The sequence below is a fragment of the Gallinula chloropus genome (genome assembly GCF_964237585.1).
Source record: "Gallinula chloropus genome assembly, chromosome: 10".
NCBI classification, from domain to species: domain Eukaryota; kingdom Metazoa; phylum Chordata; class Aves; order Gruiformes; family Rallidae; genus Gallinula; species Gallinula chloropus.
Window position 1 is genome coordinate 15,945,613 of NC_140095.1, and position 17,296 is coordinate 15,962,908.

The window sequence follows — 17,296 nt, forward strand, 5'->3', positions numbered from 1 at the left end:
AGGCTCCTATGACAGTTTCTCCTTTGCTGCACAGTGAGAACAGCTCACACTGCTATGCTGGCAGTGGTCACCAGCCTTAGTCTGGGTTTTTAAACCTTGTGCACAGGGGAAACTACTCTGATAGCGTATGCACACTTTGTTTTGAGGGACACAATTTGTGAGTAGGCTGGAGGAAGAGCAATGGAGTCACAGGTGTGCCTAGGGGCACAGGGGAGGCGAGGCACAGGCCAGATCAATGGCCCAACATGCATCCAGCCAAACCCAGGCAGTTACAGCTCCACCTTAAAAATTAAGGAGTTGTATTAACACTATAGCATGCTTTAGGCAGCAGCTGGTAACTGGTAGAGCTGTTGTCATTTGTACCTTCACCTGGAAATACAATTTTTTATTTTTAATATATTATTTTGCTCATACCTGAAATAACAGAGAAAGAAACTTTTTGATACCCACCTTAAACAAGTTCAATACTGTTTTAAGCTAAACACAGCCCATTTTAACACAGCCTTTATCTGAAATGTAAGCTCTATTCTGCTAAGCACTGGCACACGATCCATGTCTTTTAACGGGGGGAGAGGATAGGATAAGACTTCATGCAATGGGCTCTCATGGCTGCAGGCACGTGGGGACACACCTGGCTCACAATCTGAAGGAATCTCCCTGGGTTTTCTTTTCTTTCGTTTTGGTTCAAAGAATTTCCTTCTCATCCACCTGCAGCCAACCTGGTTGGCTGGAGAAAACCCTTCACACTTCTTACAACCCTCTTCATGGTGAGGATACCAATCTGAAAGATGAACAACGTATAGTGAGGGCGGTATATCAGTTCAGAACTACACCTGCTCACTAAGCCTGTATCACATGTGTAGGCTTGAGACAGCATGGAGACAACCACAAAGATCGACTCTAAATACCGAAGGTTTTGCACTGCAGTTGTTCAATGAGCTTCGCTATAATTAATCTCTTGATTAGAAGCTAAATCACTGGTTCCTCTGAAGAGATGTGAACCACCTAAGCAAGGACACGCTCTTTCAATTCAATGCCATTTGTTTAACCAGCTAAACTTACCTTTAAAGGAAAGCATTGAGAACAGACTCACCCTACTTGTCAGAAACCCTCTGAAGACCACTGAGCAGCGCTGCACTCCCCCCCCACCCAGCACTCCTGACTACAGGCTCGGCTTTCCTGGCCACCCATCTGCTGCCCCAGGAACCAGCTTTCTTCCCACCACAATTTTGCATATATTGAACCACTTTGAATCTTCCCATCCGTTAGAACTAGAGGTTTTGAAGATGATTATTCCAAATAAGTTTAAAGGGTTCAGAACAGGAAGGGGAGCGATCTCTCCTGCTCCACCACTAGAGCCTGTCTTGATTACTTTGATGTAACAACACTTGAAAGCTCCTATTCTTTGAAACTAATTTAAACACATTGAATTGTTGAAAGATTAAAAACCGCAGTCAGCTAATTACACTCACTCTCATCTCTTATTCAGCAAATGAATCACTTTTCATTACCACTTAGCTGAAGTACATGAATTTCTGCCTAATTAGAAATGTTGTAGATGGAGCATTAGCAAGGCTGGAGCGGGTCAGGATATCTTGCCTGCTTCATTTTTAATTCCTAACAGTAGAGCCAGATAGGAAAGGCTTCAGATAAGAAGTCATTAAACAATTTTAAATTATTTATAAAAATTACTTTGCCCAAATTATAATTATTTTTTTCCCAAATGCTCTCATAAACGTCAAATGGAATGAAAGGAAAAGCAGCCCAACATTGATTTTAATGAACATTTTAATGTTATGTATAACAGAACATTATGAATACAATGGAAACAAAGTTTTATCAATTTAATAATAAAAAAGAAATCCAACATAAGAAAAGGGAGGCAATAAATTTCATACCTATAGTATAGTGCTTATTCTTAACAATATTCCCAGCTTGTGAATATAATAATGTCTTTTTATTCCAGATTCTAGAATCATGATTCATGTGAACTGAAATGCAGAATTACAGAAGGAAAAACAAAAATTCCCAAAACCTTAATTCATTCTTTTGTTTTCAGTAAATCAGTAAAATCTTTGACTGCTACAGGTTTCCTTTATTAATATATATATATTTTTTTTACTCCTCTATTGGATTCCACAGCTGCTAATGCTGTATTTACACAAAAGAATCACCAAATGTTGTATAAAAGCTAAGGTCCAATGCTGTTGGATTAGGTAGGGTTATAGATTTACATCATTTAAGTGTAATTCACTTTGTTATTTTCTGTAACGATGCAAAGAAGAAATATTTTTGCCTTTTGACTGCTGCTGATGCCATAAACCAGTAGCTCCAGAGGGATACTGGTGGTACTGCCACTGTGAAAGAACTGCAAGAAAATGCATTCTTCTGGCATTTTCTGAAAGGAAACCTTCCAGCAGTCTTGGATAAAGCTTCTCCCAGACTTGCAATGGCTATCAGTTCTAACAGTAGAAGCATGTTAGGAACCCAAAACTGTGGATCACCAAATTACTGGGACAGCATTTTTACAATAAAAATTTGGGTAATATAGCAGTGTGGCTGGAACATTAGCAAAAGTATATATACATTCCAGGTCCCTTTGAATTAGCCATAATCACATATGTAAGCCATTTGTGGACAAAAATATATATTCTTATAAAAAACTGATCATCGTACTTGAGTGACTTCAATTGTGGACTCAGTGGTAGTAAAAGGAATGATCCAATTATGACAAAGCGATCAGGGAGAAGGGAAAAAGAAACTCAAGCTCTTTAAGAAAGAAAGAAAAGTATAAAATTAGATTCAAACATTTTTACCCAACCCCCAATTCCAGTCTTCCCTCAAGTCTCAAAGTTAAAATTGGTTCTTCTACATAGGAAAGTTTTTTTTTGATGGTCTCAATACAAATGATTTTGCAAAATTCATCTAACACGTTCCTCAGAAGAACCTTTCACCTCTCCAGATTTGAACACTAGTTACTTCAATATTTAGAAAATAGCTTTTGGTTCTTTATGTAGACGCTTAAACTGATCAAAGGAAAAGAAAAAATTATTGATAAGTGTTTTCCATCCCTTCCCCAGCTGTATGTGCAGCTAAAAATCCTTCATTCGGTCTTGACCATTTTCTTTTCATTTCATTTTACTTACTTTACAATCTTTATTTGCTAAAATTGGCAAAATTTGCAAAGGCATCTTGCTTGGGTTGTACAGTTCCAGGAGTCAGAGAGGTCATAGTGATATTGGGCACCCCCATTCCTATTGTGCCCGTCAAACCCATTCCTGTAGCTGGTACTCCCATGTTCATGTTAATTCCCATCATTCCCTGGTTCATGAGAGGTGTGGGTCCCATCGACGTCATTCCCATTGTACCTGACATCACACTGGGCATTCCCATCCCCACAGGAACGGGCCCTCCCATCAACGGGCTCGTCTGGGGTCGAACAGGCATCATGTTAGGCTGAGGGTTGAGGTTCACGGCTGCAAAGTTTTGAGTCATGACATTCATAGGTTGTTGCATATCTGCAAACAAAGAACAGGATGCAGAAGTCATTAATCAGAATCTGATCCTGAAGATGCTCACTTATTTTAGGAAGCTTGTAGTAACTGCTGTGGACAGAGATGTCCTGGCCAAAAATATAGCTATTTCACTCATTTTCTTATTTTCTATGTCAAGTTTCAAGAACTTTATAAATTTTAAATAGCATTTTAGGCCAATACAATGCTAGTTTGTATATTCTAGAGACTAGGAAGCCTGAAACCAAGGTACAGCAATGGTGCAGACTCTACAGTAAAAACATGCAGATACCTGCCTCCTAGCACCTCAGTCTCTGTTTAGAAAATACCACTTGTGTCAGAAGCACTGCAGTAGTTTTAACAAACAATTGTGACTAAATGAAGGAAAACAGTAATCTACAGAACACTCTATCTCAAGGACAACCTAGTAACACACAGGTCAGCATGCATGCAGAATGGCACAAAACCACCACTCACTTTGTTGCTGCATCATGGTGTTAAGTGATGGCTGCTGGGGTTTGGAAGGCTGCATCCCAGGTACTAAATTGTCCAAACTGATATTTACACTGGGATCTGACCAAGTTGAGGGTAGAGTTTTGCTTGTGTTCTTCTGGACCATCTCCGTGCTGGCATTGTACAGAGAGTTCGGCTTCGGCATCATAACGTTCACGTTCTGCAGAGGCTAAAGAAAAGATTGGAACCACTTGAAACCATTCACCAGTAGGAATCAGGTTTAAACAGCAAGAGTTTGCTTTTCCACAGAAGACAATAAAAGGGCAGTGAGACTTTTAGTCATGAGCTTCAGCTCTTCCAAAGCAGTGTTGGCACATGCTATAAGACCATCAGAATGGATTAAAAGAGTATTTTTTTAAGCCAACACCAAGCTCCCCTTGTCATTATGTGGAATGACAGCCATCATCTGCAATCATGTTTTGAACTCATACTCATTTTTAACTCCCAACACCAAGTTGACCTGTTACAGTTTCCAAACCTACTCTCCACTGAAGGAGGTACTTCTGCGTTTTGGAGAAGAGACCAGTCTACACCTCCATCTACTTGAGACTGGACACCTGTAACGTTCTGTGAAGGATGAGTTTAATGTCTTCCCCAACAAGGCAGCAATAATTTTTATAATAATGAAGATCATCTCACAGAAGACTATCTTATAAAAAGGGTTTTTTCAAGAACATTTGACACATTTTCTTTTTAGAAGGCTACTCAAACAGTTTTGAAATAAACTCTCTCAAAATGCTGATCACATCTGAGTGACTAGATATGGACTTGGGGAGTGGAATGGATTCATTTTCAATGATAAAGATTAATTGGAAAGGATCATTCACAAACTGTACAAATAGCAGCATACCTGTGACCTTGACATGGGTAAACTGATGCCTAGAGCACTGGAACTCATCATAGAGAAATTCATACTTTGTGAAGATGTCATGGTTGTCTGAGAGGGGCCCATCAAATCAAAAAGATCAGTAGAATTTGAAGCAGTTGGAGGCTGTGCAGAAGCTGATTGTGAGCTACTGAAGAACTCTCCAGATGAAGCACTGGGACAAGGAGAAGCTTGGTTGAAGGCACTCCAGTCACCAAAGTCTCCGTTTCCACTTGTTGTTGTACCTGAAAGGCAACAGTGCAGGGGGGAAACAGACAGAAGAAAGGCACAAGACTTAGAGAAAGGCACTGAGCAAATGCCATATTCCATGAACTGAAACAAATGAGACCTGATCTGTGTCCGTCCACATTAACATCTGCAGGTAGAACCTCCATCTGGACATCACTCCCTCTCATGAATATTCCAACAATTTTAACAAGGTAGCAAAGGAAATATGAAACACCCATGCATAGGAAGAAGGATGTTTGATAACATGTCACCTGTGGATGCAAGACAAGTAGGGACAGGTTTTCTTTAGTTGAAATATGACTGAAATGTAACTTAGGGGTAGCTTGGAGGCTCTAGTCAAAACAACACCTAGACCTTTGATAATATTTATCAACTTATCACCTCAGCACTCAAAGAACAGTTGTGAGGAATGAGCCACTTGACAAAGCAAATTCCATCACAACAAAACAATGATGATTGCTTGAAAATTTGGCTGAATACAATTAGCAGCTCTTTGTATAAAACAATGTTGGGGGACATAAAAATCAGAACTTTGAAAGCAGGTTGCCAGGGAATTCTTGAGGTGATAAGGAGTAATTTCATCCTATCCCATGAAGCACTCGTGTAAAACACATGAGGTTTTCCAACTTTAATTCCTGAACTAAATGCCTTGGCTTGAAGCAGGAATTCAATCTTGGATCTAACAATTCTTTCAGCAGAAATTTTGTTAATCACTTAAACATCATTTAATTTCAAGGCACCAGGGTTTTTGTAGACAACCATTTTAATCCAAACACAGCAACTTGCAACTCTCCCTGTACCTTACTGTGAAGAGCTGAACAGTGTAAGCTGTTTGTACACAACTCCAAGAGTACCTATTTCAGGATCACAGATGTCCAGAGACAAACCAGTGAACTGAGAATATATCACAACCTTGGAGTCAAATGGGAGAAGATGTTATCTGCCTTAAAAACATATGTTTTTCTATTAACAAGAAAAGGGTTACTTCAGGGGGGAAGTAAAGCTCACCAAAACATCTACAGGAGATGCTAAAAATAAAGCAATGCCATTTGAACAGCTCTCACTGCTACTTGTGAATCTTGTGCCAAGTTTGGGCCATCATATGGGTTGGCCTTTTTGATTACATCAGCTTTTGGTACTTCCACTAAGTCTCAAGCAATTGCCATATGAAGTGAACTTTGAGTCCTAATGAACAGTTAAATCACCCCTAGAATTTCTTTAGATGAGTAAAGAACGATTCAAACACTTAAAGCTGGGGTAGATGAATCCAATGCTAGTTTCCACCTTCTAACCCATACAATGGCTAGTTCTATAGTGGCCATTCACAGCAGATACCTATAATTGTATTCTACTCACTCAGAAGATAACTGCAGTAGTCTTATATCCATGTAAATATTTATCAATACACACCTTCACCTTTTAGTTATCGTTATCTTTCCCAATATATTAGAATTTAGGGAACAGTAGAGAGTAAATCTGTTCATAAAATCTAAGTATTGCCAACAACTTCAGTGCACAAAGTGGACCAGTATTCATTAGCTTAGGGCCTTACTAGAACATTTGCTTTGATCTCCCTCACAAAGAGGGGCTATATTAGAATGCTTCAATTAGTATTACATATTAAAAATTTAAACCTACTTTAAATATTCCTGATAGATAAGTAAATGCTGAGTGTGCTGCTTCTATGTTCAGACCTGTGCACTGAGCACCAGTAATGGAAGTGGGGGTAAAGGGATAAGGTTTTGCCCCTTCAGTAGAACTTCAAAGATGATTAATCAAGAAGGAAAAGATTCCTAGAGGGGCTTATGCTGTTCAGGAATGATTAATCATTTCACGGGACTCCTTGTCCCTTGCATAATGGTGATTGGAATAGATTAATCATGTTAATGCAGATAAAGGATTGTATCAATTTAGGCTGTATTAACACACAAATTATTTGCATAGTAGGCGGCTTTGTGTTTGCAAAACAATTTGGTTTTGACTAAGAAAGACTGTAAAAGAACTAGAGCAGTTCTTCCCTACCAAGCAAATTAAAGGTGTATTAACTAATCCGTGCCCACTACAGTTCTCCTAACACAGCAAAATAAAGGAGGAGATATAAACATGCTGACTAAAAGCTGGCTTGAAGGTCTGCTGATCAGCCTCTTCACTATTCTTTTCTCATTCTGGAGGTAATCCTACAGCCTTGCTGAGAATCCCCAGCTGCAAACACCACTACTGCCCAAATTAACTTCACAGAAGACAGCCAGCCCGCTCCCTCCACTCCGTGTTTACAGCACTGTCCTGTCTGGGCAGCACTGTAGGCTCCCAAACACACTCCACCAAAGGCCAACATAACTGTGTGACTCCAAACAAGCTTTTTTAATCTTAGGAGATGGGTGAGACCTGAGGACATCTTTAGGGACTCTTTTTTTTTTTTTTCCACAGGTGGGCTGCTATTTTACATTGAACATGATTTCATCTTTGGTTTTGTTCAACTTACCAATTTCATTTACTGCCCTGCCCATATCTTTAAAGATCTTAAGACATCTGAACCCACTGCACGTGTCTGGAAACTACAGAGTTGTAAAGTCTAACAACTCCACTTGCTTGTGATAATTTTGTGAACTGAAAGCCAGACTATCAAAAGCACTTCATGCAAGTCTTTTTATCCCACCAGTGCAGCTATTTTTTTTTTTAATAATTAACAATACCTACCTGTATCTGAAAAGCTTGCAAATTGCTAGCTGAAGTAATTAGAGAAGTGCTTTTTATTGCAAATGAAATAGTTGCATAACCTTACATAAAACACTGGGAAGACTATGATTATTATTAATTTCAATGGTCCTACCACTACAGCACAGTTTCAAATCATTTTGGAAACACAAATACTGTCATCTTGAAGTATTCCATCACTGCAGAACTCCAACTCCCTGCCCACAACTGCAGAAGTGGGCTGTGCTGGGCTCTTAGCTGTTTAGCAGGCACTCTTCAGCCAGCATTTAGGCCCACGCTTATTAATCACAGAATCTTCTGAGTTGAGAGGGAGCCGTAAGGACCATCGAGTCCAACTCCTGGCTCCACACAGGACCAACCAGGTCAGAGCATGGGACAGAGCGCATCATCCAGATGCTTCTTGAACTCAGTCCAGCTCAGTGCTGTGACCACTTCCCTGGGGAGCCCGTTCCAGTGCCCAACCACCCTCTCAGTAAACCTGTTCATTTCAGGTTTTACTTTTCCACTCCAGAAGTCACATGTTATTTCTGTGCATTTCAAAGTTAGGCTTAGAGCTATGCACATGTTTATATTATTAGAGGAACAGGGATTTATTCGTAAATCCTACTGACATTTTTCTGAAATAAAGTTCATGAAAACTTTCAGGTCCAATGAGACATGTGTGGTGCCAGACAGCAGGTACCTTCCATGCTCAATATGGCACTTGTGGTCCAGTTACATAAAGACAGTTTGCTCTGGAAAGGGAAGTGACTTTCAGTAATGCCACGTGGCATCTCTTCCCCACTTTCTGCCCCTAAACAGCACTGCAATCTGAAAATTAATCCTACCTTGCGATGACGGGAAACTTGCTGAAGCAGCAGCTGAACTAAAATCAGCAAATCCTCCAAATGGGTCAGTTGATCCACCTAGAAACAGAGGGAAGCCAAGTGCTATTACAGAGCTCTGCAAAGATCCACTGCAACAACTGCACGTGGGATTTATGAAGAAAAGTTGTTCTGCACAAGCCAAGATGGATTTAATGATTCTGCTCCCTAAGTTCGCACTGGTTTCCCTGTTCATTACCACTCTATTTATAAAAGCCTGAGCAACAATAAACTGGAGTATTTCCAACTACCTTGCAGAGCTTGCAATTTTGTATTCCTAAGGAAAAACTGAAAGACAAGTTTTTGCTATCTCTAAAAATAAATTTAGGGATTAAAAAGGTTAATGATGTTCTAACTAGTGAGGGATGCTATTAGTTTAGCAGTTTGTAAAATTAAAACTTTGGAAATTAAATATCTAAAAGCCAAATTTTCTTATTGTACAAAAAAGTTAATTTATTATGCTTACTATGAAAAATTACATGTCGCCTTATATTTAGTTTTTGTGTTACTTAAAGCATGAATGATTCTGCAGTGATCTTGAATTGGGATTTCAAGGACAGAGCTTGCATTTCTGTTCATTTTTTTATAAGTTTGCTTCCTTTCTACAGCAGGAACATTAAGTTTTGCAACCAGACGTTTGTATACAGCACATAAATTATTAACTTCTGAAGACAGCATAGTAGCAATTTTTCACTGAAAAATACAGCCAAGATATAAAAACAGAAGAAAGGTTTAAGAACCATACAGGAAAGCTTTTTTAAAAAAATAAATAAGAAATTTTGCACAAAAATAACCAATTTCTCTTTGCTATTGCTTTTCAGTACGTATACCACTGACCTGAGGAAGCCAAGTTGACCTTATTTGTTTGTCCTCAAAGATTTCACCTCCAAGCAGTCCCACCCTCTGAAGAAGCTGCAGCAGTTCAATTATTTTGCTTTTAGTGTTATGCGTACATTATATAGGTTACATCACAGCTGCTTAGCCCGCAGTGCTTAGAAACTAGCCAGGTGGGACTGGAACATCTGTGCTGCACTCAAACACCACCAGGGACAGCTTCCAACATCTGGTGCCATTTCTGAATTGTCTTATCGCTGCAAGACATTCTGCCCCATCTGCTACTCTCAACTGGGTTAATTAAACTAGAACCATCTCCTTTTTAATAAATGGCTAGCAGTAATAAAAGGAACCATTCACTTTCTAATACATGTGTACTTATATTTCTTTTTAATGATATTTTACTGGAGACATCACTGGGAAGGCGACTGTTCTTCCAAGGGGAAATGTCTTTTCTTGCCGACCGTGTAACGTATGATCTAAGACATAAGGGATGCAAGGATGGTGTCTGGATTTCCAGAAATACAGCACTACTGAAATCCTTTTACTGCCTTTTCAAGAGGGAGATTTCACACAAAGTTAAAGAAATTTCCTCAACACAAATTCTGAAGTGGTCCAATAATCAATCTTACATAAGTTTATATACAAGCTTTATATTGACTGCAACCTGAGAATACAAACTGGTAAGATGAGCCACTGAAATATCAGGCTGAAAACCTGTTCTGATCACGTTTACTCTGCCTATTAAAACATTTTCACATTAATTTTTTTCATCATGTGTGTCCTCACAGAGTTTAGAGCAGGTTAATGGTTTGAGAGTTTGTATCAGAACAGGCAACAAAGATGACAACCCTCAACCATATCCTCAAGAAAGAATAATCAATGCTCTCATGCTACGCCTATTATCCCTTGGCTGTCTGAGAAAATATCTGGGGATTAATTTGATTTTAAAAACAGAACTAGGTTCAAACCCAAAATAACCCCTTCACAATTTCAGTCAAATCAACTTTTCTTCCACCACAATTGCCTGTTTTCAAACAAAACAGAGTTCCAAAGAAAGGTGGTAAAGTTCAAACTGAATGCATTAACTCTCTACAGAAGGGTATCACCAGCTAAGATTAAAGAATCTCATCTCCAGTAACACTAAAAATCCTACTTCCAACAGGTCTAACCACAGATTCCACGTCTTTTCAAACAGATTGCTCCTTCATAGTATCTAACTGCCTGCCTCATGCACAGATTGTGTTGCTTTAACGTGCAACCCCCTCAAGCCTCACCAACCTTCCTCCACATCTCTGCACCTGAAAATACACAGATAAGCAAATTCTATGTTCCCTGCATTCACACGACTTCCCTGCCAGTTCCTTCACAGGACAGATCAAAGGCTGCGTTTGACCCTTTCCCTCTGTCTTGCCTGACACTGGGAATGTTCCCACACCCTGTGCTGCAAGGAACAGTGGTCATAAGAAGTGACCTGCACGTGAAGGACAGTGCTAATCTTCTCAACATGAGTTATCCTCAAAGATTCCCATGCGAGATCTGTCACTACAAATGAACCCTTTCCATCTGCCTTCCTAGGTCAGCAAAGAGGTTATTTAGCAGGACCAGCTGGTAATATGCCTCTTCTCAACACCATTTCTAAATGGAAAAGGAAGAAAAAGGCATAAAGAAAAAAGGCAGGCTTACCACACAGCAAAGAACCAAACTGATGAAAGATTCAAATACAGTGTAATATGGAAGCTGCCATAGCTCTGTTTGAAATACAGGAAGGCTCAATTTGGAGTGGAAACATCTATTCTCAACATGATCTTATTTTTATACATAAAACCAAAAACATACACAGGCACATATATAAACAAACTCCCCAAAAGGCTCTAATCTCCTTTCCCATAAGAACTGGATAGGAAAGTGTTTCAGCGTTGATTTGGGGCAGTGGTTCTGACTGAGGATCCTAAAATTCCACAGAGCTGTGCTAACACCAACATACAAAGAACACCTTTGAATATGACATTAATAAAATAGAAAATGATGCAAAATAAGTTATTCCTTAAATCCTTAAAGATCTACAAGAAAGACGACATATCTCCAGTACTAAAAATAGCCATGTTGATTTTCCTCCCCTCTAAGAGATTTTTGATGTATTGTATGTCCTATTAAATACTTAGAGAGGTAGCATTTTGGTAGGCTGGTGATGAAAGGAATTGTGTCACAGGGCACTTGTAATACTTGTTTGGCTCATACATTCCAATAAAAACACTTAGAATGTCATATTACAGGGGTTCCCACTACAATACACCCAGAAGTGGCATAACATCAGATGGAGGTGGGTGAGAGAAGCCTTTACAGATGCACAAATGCAGCCACCCTGCCACATGTGTGGGCCCCCAGCTGCTCCAGGCTGACTTTTTTTGGTACAGCCTCATTGATTTTACACAGCCTTTAAAACAAAGGCTGGAGACAAGTATCAGTTGTCCCTGAGATATACACGTACGTTTCTACAATGTGAATAAGATCCCATATGTAATAAGAGAAGCAGCTTTCTTATAACAGAGAGAAGTTACACCAAAGGTTTCTAGTCTATGAAAAAGTCGCATGCTCTTACTTTATTTGCTATTCAAAGTGATCTTTAAACAAAAAATCTGCCCACAGTTAACGCTCAACTGTGCCACTAGACCACATCCACATGGAAGTCTTTTATCTACTCTATGCCAGCCAAAGCTGTCAATAAATATTAACATTGATAAGTCCAAAGATTTAGGCTCTGGAAAGCAAGCCACCAAACCCCTGAACTTCTCTACCAATGCTATAAGCAATGCACTGAAATTTAACACACTCCTAAAAAAGAAACTGCATTTTGAGAGAGTAAGGGTAAGTCCATACGAAAGTTAACAGACTTAAGTCAACTACACATTTAGAGTGAAGGGACATGTTTTACAAGGAATAATTTTACTTGTAGGTAGCAATTTCTTTTTGGTATTAGGTTTGGGATCAACCAAATGCCAAGACAAAATAAGATAAAGAAACAAGTTAGCCATATACTTTACATAAAAGCTTATATGAAGATCATCCATCTCCAGCTGCCTAGCCTTTGAATTGCTCTACGAGAAATGCTTGGATATGAATTGCACTTGCTTTTAGAGTTATTTATAATTAACTGCATTACACATACAGTTTCTGACAGACTGATCTGGCAGTTAATCTTCATGCCGGTAGCATTTATTAGTCCCATGAAATAGCACATACAGTACCCTGCCAGAAAAGGTTCTGGGGAACTCTAAGGGTTTTTTCAGTATTCATTTCTCAATTTATCTACTACTCTATATAACAAACAAGCTTATCCCCAGAAATATTTAAAGATATGCATTAAGAAAATAAAGCTGAAATGTGCCTACCTGTTGAAACTGGCTGGCTAGCTCCATCAAACAACAGGTCAACCAGGTCATTAGATGACTTGCTGCCAGAGGGTGCAGAAGCCTGAAGAAGAAACCACACAACAGATCTCACCTCATGATATTATCACTCACCTGAAGTGACACTGAGAAGTTTTCTGTGATTTTTGGGTGCTTTTTGAAGCCAACAAGTTACGTTTCAATTAGTGACCAGCTAGCAGCTTTATTTTTTTCCCCCTGATAACAGTAAGTGTGCAGGTTCAGAGAACCCCTCACACTTCAGCCCACAATTTTATCTTTGCTTTCCTGAAGAGAGTAAAACATGATGATGACCAGATTTTAAAAATTCTACATCTCAAAACAATCACAGAAGAAAGCATTCTGTAATTAAACTGTAATTAAATTATAGTTCCTTAGAAGGCTGCAAAATTCTATCCCAAACCAGTAAGTGCCTCAGAGGTTAGAAGGAACCTTTTCCCCAAAGTCCTATTTTGTTGTGAGATGCTGTCTCACCTTTGCTGGCTGAGCAGCAACAGTCTGTTCTGGACTTGCTTTATCGCCTGTATAATGGGCGGCTGCTCCCAAGTCAATGGTTCTTGAAGGATTCGCTGTCCGTTTGTGTGTGATGGTGGTAGTTTCTGTAGCTTGTGTAATATGAATGTGTTTTGTTGTCACAGTCTCCTCTTCATCTTTAAATTCAGCTTTGGGAGATTTGCCTCTTCTTGACTTTTCATCATCACTGTCGCTAGAAAAACAAAAGTACAAGATACCATTCACCATGGGCTCCTCTGTGACTTGGCTGGACATCTGGCTTCAGCCACAAGAGTTTTGGTTACTGCAGTTCCTGGCAGTGATGATTCATAATAACAATAGTGCTTTTTCCTGCATCTGAGGAAGATGCATTATGTAAGAGTTAAAGACTTCTACTTAACACAGCATATTGCACCTATTGCATAAAGTGAGGAAGAAAAGCAGGTTATTTTGTTAAACATTAACTGCAAGTCCACAGCAAAGGATAATAGGAAATTGGTGTTTAAATCCGGTACATTTAATTACCTTCTGACAGGAACTCCCCCACACATTATGTAACACTTCAGCAACAAAAAGTTAAGTTGGCAGGTCTGCACAGTACTTGCATCAAGAGACAGAAAGCAGCGAACCAGATACTGGTACTATCTTTCAGATTTCAAGAATTCCATTCCTATTTCAACTCATTTCCCTTTCGGAGAAACAAGCTTTTAAACTCTTTAAAAAGCTTGTGGGGGAAAAAAAGTATGTTTACAGAACTGTGCAATGCAAAGATACCATTCATTTTCTATCAAACAACACACATTTAATCTTTAAATGTAAAAGAACAAGTATCACCATTTTAGGCAAAAACTTTGAGATCACTGTGTAATATTTGTTTAATCTCTTACATTTTCTACTTTTATATTTTAAGTCTTTCACAAACAAGCCAATTGCCCCCCACCAACAGTTGTGTTGCCTGTTATCAAGGTAAGATTTGTACATAACAGTGGAAATTGCTGCAGAGAAAGATTAAATATATTGAAACCTATTTTGAAATAGTAATTCCCTTAGCAACATAGTTGAAAGTGGATGTTTTTTATATTTTAATAATGCATTAGAATACTAAAATTGCAAAATTTAAGAAAGACTATCCCTTTGTCAGTAGGAATATGACAGTAACTGCAATATACTCTGGAGGGTAGCCTTTGTTCTCTGCTAACAATAGCGGGCTTTTTGGAATACATTGCATGTGGCATTTCCTCTATGCATATTACCTACTCACCACTGGGGATGGCTCAATTCATTAACATCAGTAAATAGAAGTGTTCATTCCCTTCTTTCAATTTTTTTAGTTTTAAAAGAAAAATGTAATTGCTGCTGGCCAACCTAGTGACTCTTGGCATTTGTTTGAGTCAGCCTTAGAGACAAGCTAGCTCAACCCACATCACCTTACCTTACCCTTCCAAGGCACTCCAACCCTGACTGGCAACATCAGACAACTGTTCCAGTTCTGCAGACAGCCCACCAATGGGCACGAACATGTCAGAGGAGACCACCAACCACATTTTCATTTGTGACATCAGGATTTTAATACAAGCCCCCAGAGCAGACATAGTACACTAGGTACACCCATCCTAAAAGCCTCGTAGGAGCGGGGATGATGTTGCCTTTTAGAAGCATGTTGAAAGTATCCAAACCTGGGACAATCTCAACTACAACTCAGACTCTTAAAACCCACTGCAATGAACTTCTTGTAATTGCTACAGAGTCCACCCTAGTCCATATACACATTCTGTGGGTTGAGGAAGTGATTGACAGCCATCATAGTCTGATCAATAATGTTATTGCTTCTGAGCTGTTACAGATTAATCTCTCTAATGTAAGAATGAAAAAAGTGAGTCTCTGGTGATCTATAGAAAAGTAAATGTCTAAAAGCTTTTGAGAAAAGAAATTAAACATACATGCCAGAAAACAGGACAAATATTACAATATCCAGTTTTCTATGACAATCTGTACTGCCTTCCAAACTCTCTCAAGAGATCTTTTTTATTTTTCTTTAATGGTCATGTTAAAAAAAAAAAGGAAACGTTACAGAATTATGTTCTCTTAAAGTGTGTTTACTGTGCTCTGAATAGTAAGATTGCAGTGCTTCATCTGAGAATTGCAGAATGAACTTAAAAATAAGAATTACAGTTAGCATTGCACTAAATAATTTAAAAAACAAAAATTCTGCAAAGCAAGTAAGTACATGGTTGCAACTTCCAGAAACCAAAGTATGGATACAGAGCCTTTTTCTTTGCCTTGAGGTTTTCATGGTAGGGTTTTTTTGAACAATATTCCTTAAAGCAATAAAATAGTTCACTGATAGTTTGAGACTATCTTTATTATACCCTACTACAAATGTAATTCTTTACATGGTTGTTGCATCCATTTACAGGAACACCAGAAGTTTTTCTTCTGTTCCATTGTTACCTGCATCAACTTTCTGAATACTGGAGAGAGAGATGGACAGAGCTTGAGAATTTTATGTAAAAGTGCAATGTTTCAAATGGGCCTCTGTATATGTGCAGGTAATTTAGAAGATAAGACTTCAGTAAACAAGGATATATACAAGGCAGCAATTGGTCTGTTCGGCCAAGACACAAGAGCTAACAAGCACTGTGAAGGAAAACTGGAGGTTCTCTCACCCCGTGGGGTACTGTTTCTGGTCATCTTGACTTCCAAGGGGATATATTACTGGCAAAAAAAGAATCCAATTCCCCCACAGCAGTACTAACAGTTTTCTTCTAAAGAAAAAAGCAGAGTAGGCTTCTCCAGAGTCATCTATGTGAACTGTAGTTTCACTGAAATCTATTGTAAACTCAAGCCAGCTATACCACAGGTTCAGTTTTTGTTTACCTCAGTAATTTTATTTTCTTCTTCTGTGCAGACTACTAGCTTTTTATTAGCCAAAGTAATGTTAGAGAAGCCACACTGCTGCAACCTGGATCCCTTCTTAGGGCAGGATAACCAACAACTACACCAAATTGGTTTTACTCACGTACATCCCCCAAAAATTCCTCCTCTTATTTCATCATGAGCTTATTACTTTCATAAACTCCAAGAGAAATACTCCATCTCACGTGTACAAAAAAATGGAAGGGTACAATAAAAGAAGGGACAAGCATTACAAGACCAAAGCAAAAATGAAAGCTACAATTAGTCATTCAAAAAGAACAATGTAACTTGGGGTAGAGATGCACAATAAGTCATCAAAATATGCTGATTTTTATAAATATTAGACTGCAGAAAGGACTGTCTAAAACACTGGAAGGTGACAGAATTTATATAAACACAAGAGACGGAGAGCCATGCAGACATAAAACAAAGAAAATAAGGTTTTAAAAATGTTTGCTGTACATCCTTTAGGTGAGATGTGGATAGTGAGCTTCACAGGCATCATGGGATGAGTCACTTTTGAAAGGCAAATACAAAAAATATGCAGCAATATACCATTGTTAAATCAGAATCTGAACCCTTCTCTTTGTAGATTAGTGATAGTTCTAAGAGGGAACCCTGATGTGTGAAGAAAACCATTTTTAAGACCTATTAATACCTTAGCAAGATGACCACAACGCTTTTTTTTTTCTCCTCAGAAATGCTACTGTTAGAATTACTTTTGTTTCCATGACAAGTTGTTTGAATTTTGTAATACATGGGTGTAAAATTGCAGGCATATAGGTAAAAGTGTGTGTGAATGTATTTGAAGATATTCCTGTAAAAAAACTAGTCAAATTTCTGTTCAAATTTTAATTTTAAGCTGTTTACCAAAAGGAAGTTATTTCAATACATTTGAATACCTTCCCT

At 38.6% G+C, this 17,296-nt stretch overlaps 1 protein-coding gene across 1 annotated transcript in view; it reads right to left on the bottom strand.

Annotated features, from left to right (window-relative positions):
• Positions 1 to 1,776: 1,776 nt before the first annotated feature.
• Positions 1,777 to 17,296, bottom strand: part of CLINT1 (clathrin interactor 1) — a 48,793-nt gene continuing 33,273 nt past the window's right edge. The window contains exons 7-12 of the mRNA XM_084268761.1: positions 13,454 to 13,685; positions 12,944 to 13,025; positions 8,682 to 8,759; positions 4,876 to 5,135; positions 3,990 to 4,194; positions 1,777 to 3,518 (exon numbers count right to left, since the gene is read on the bottom strand). Of these exons, the coding sequence (XP_084124887.1) occupies positions 3,157 to 3,518; positions 3,990 to 4,194; positions 4,876 to 5,135; positions 8,682 to 8,759; positions 12,944 to 13,025; positions 13,454 to 13,685 (1,219 nt within the window). The 3' untranslated portion in view covers positions 1,777 to 3,156. The remainder of the gene's footprint in view (positions 3,519 to 3,989; positions 4,195 to 4,875; positions 5,136 to 8,681; positions 8,760 to 12,943; positions 13,026 to 13,453; positions 13,686 to 17,296) is intronic.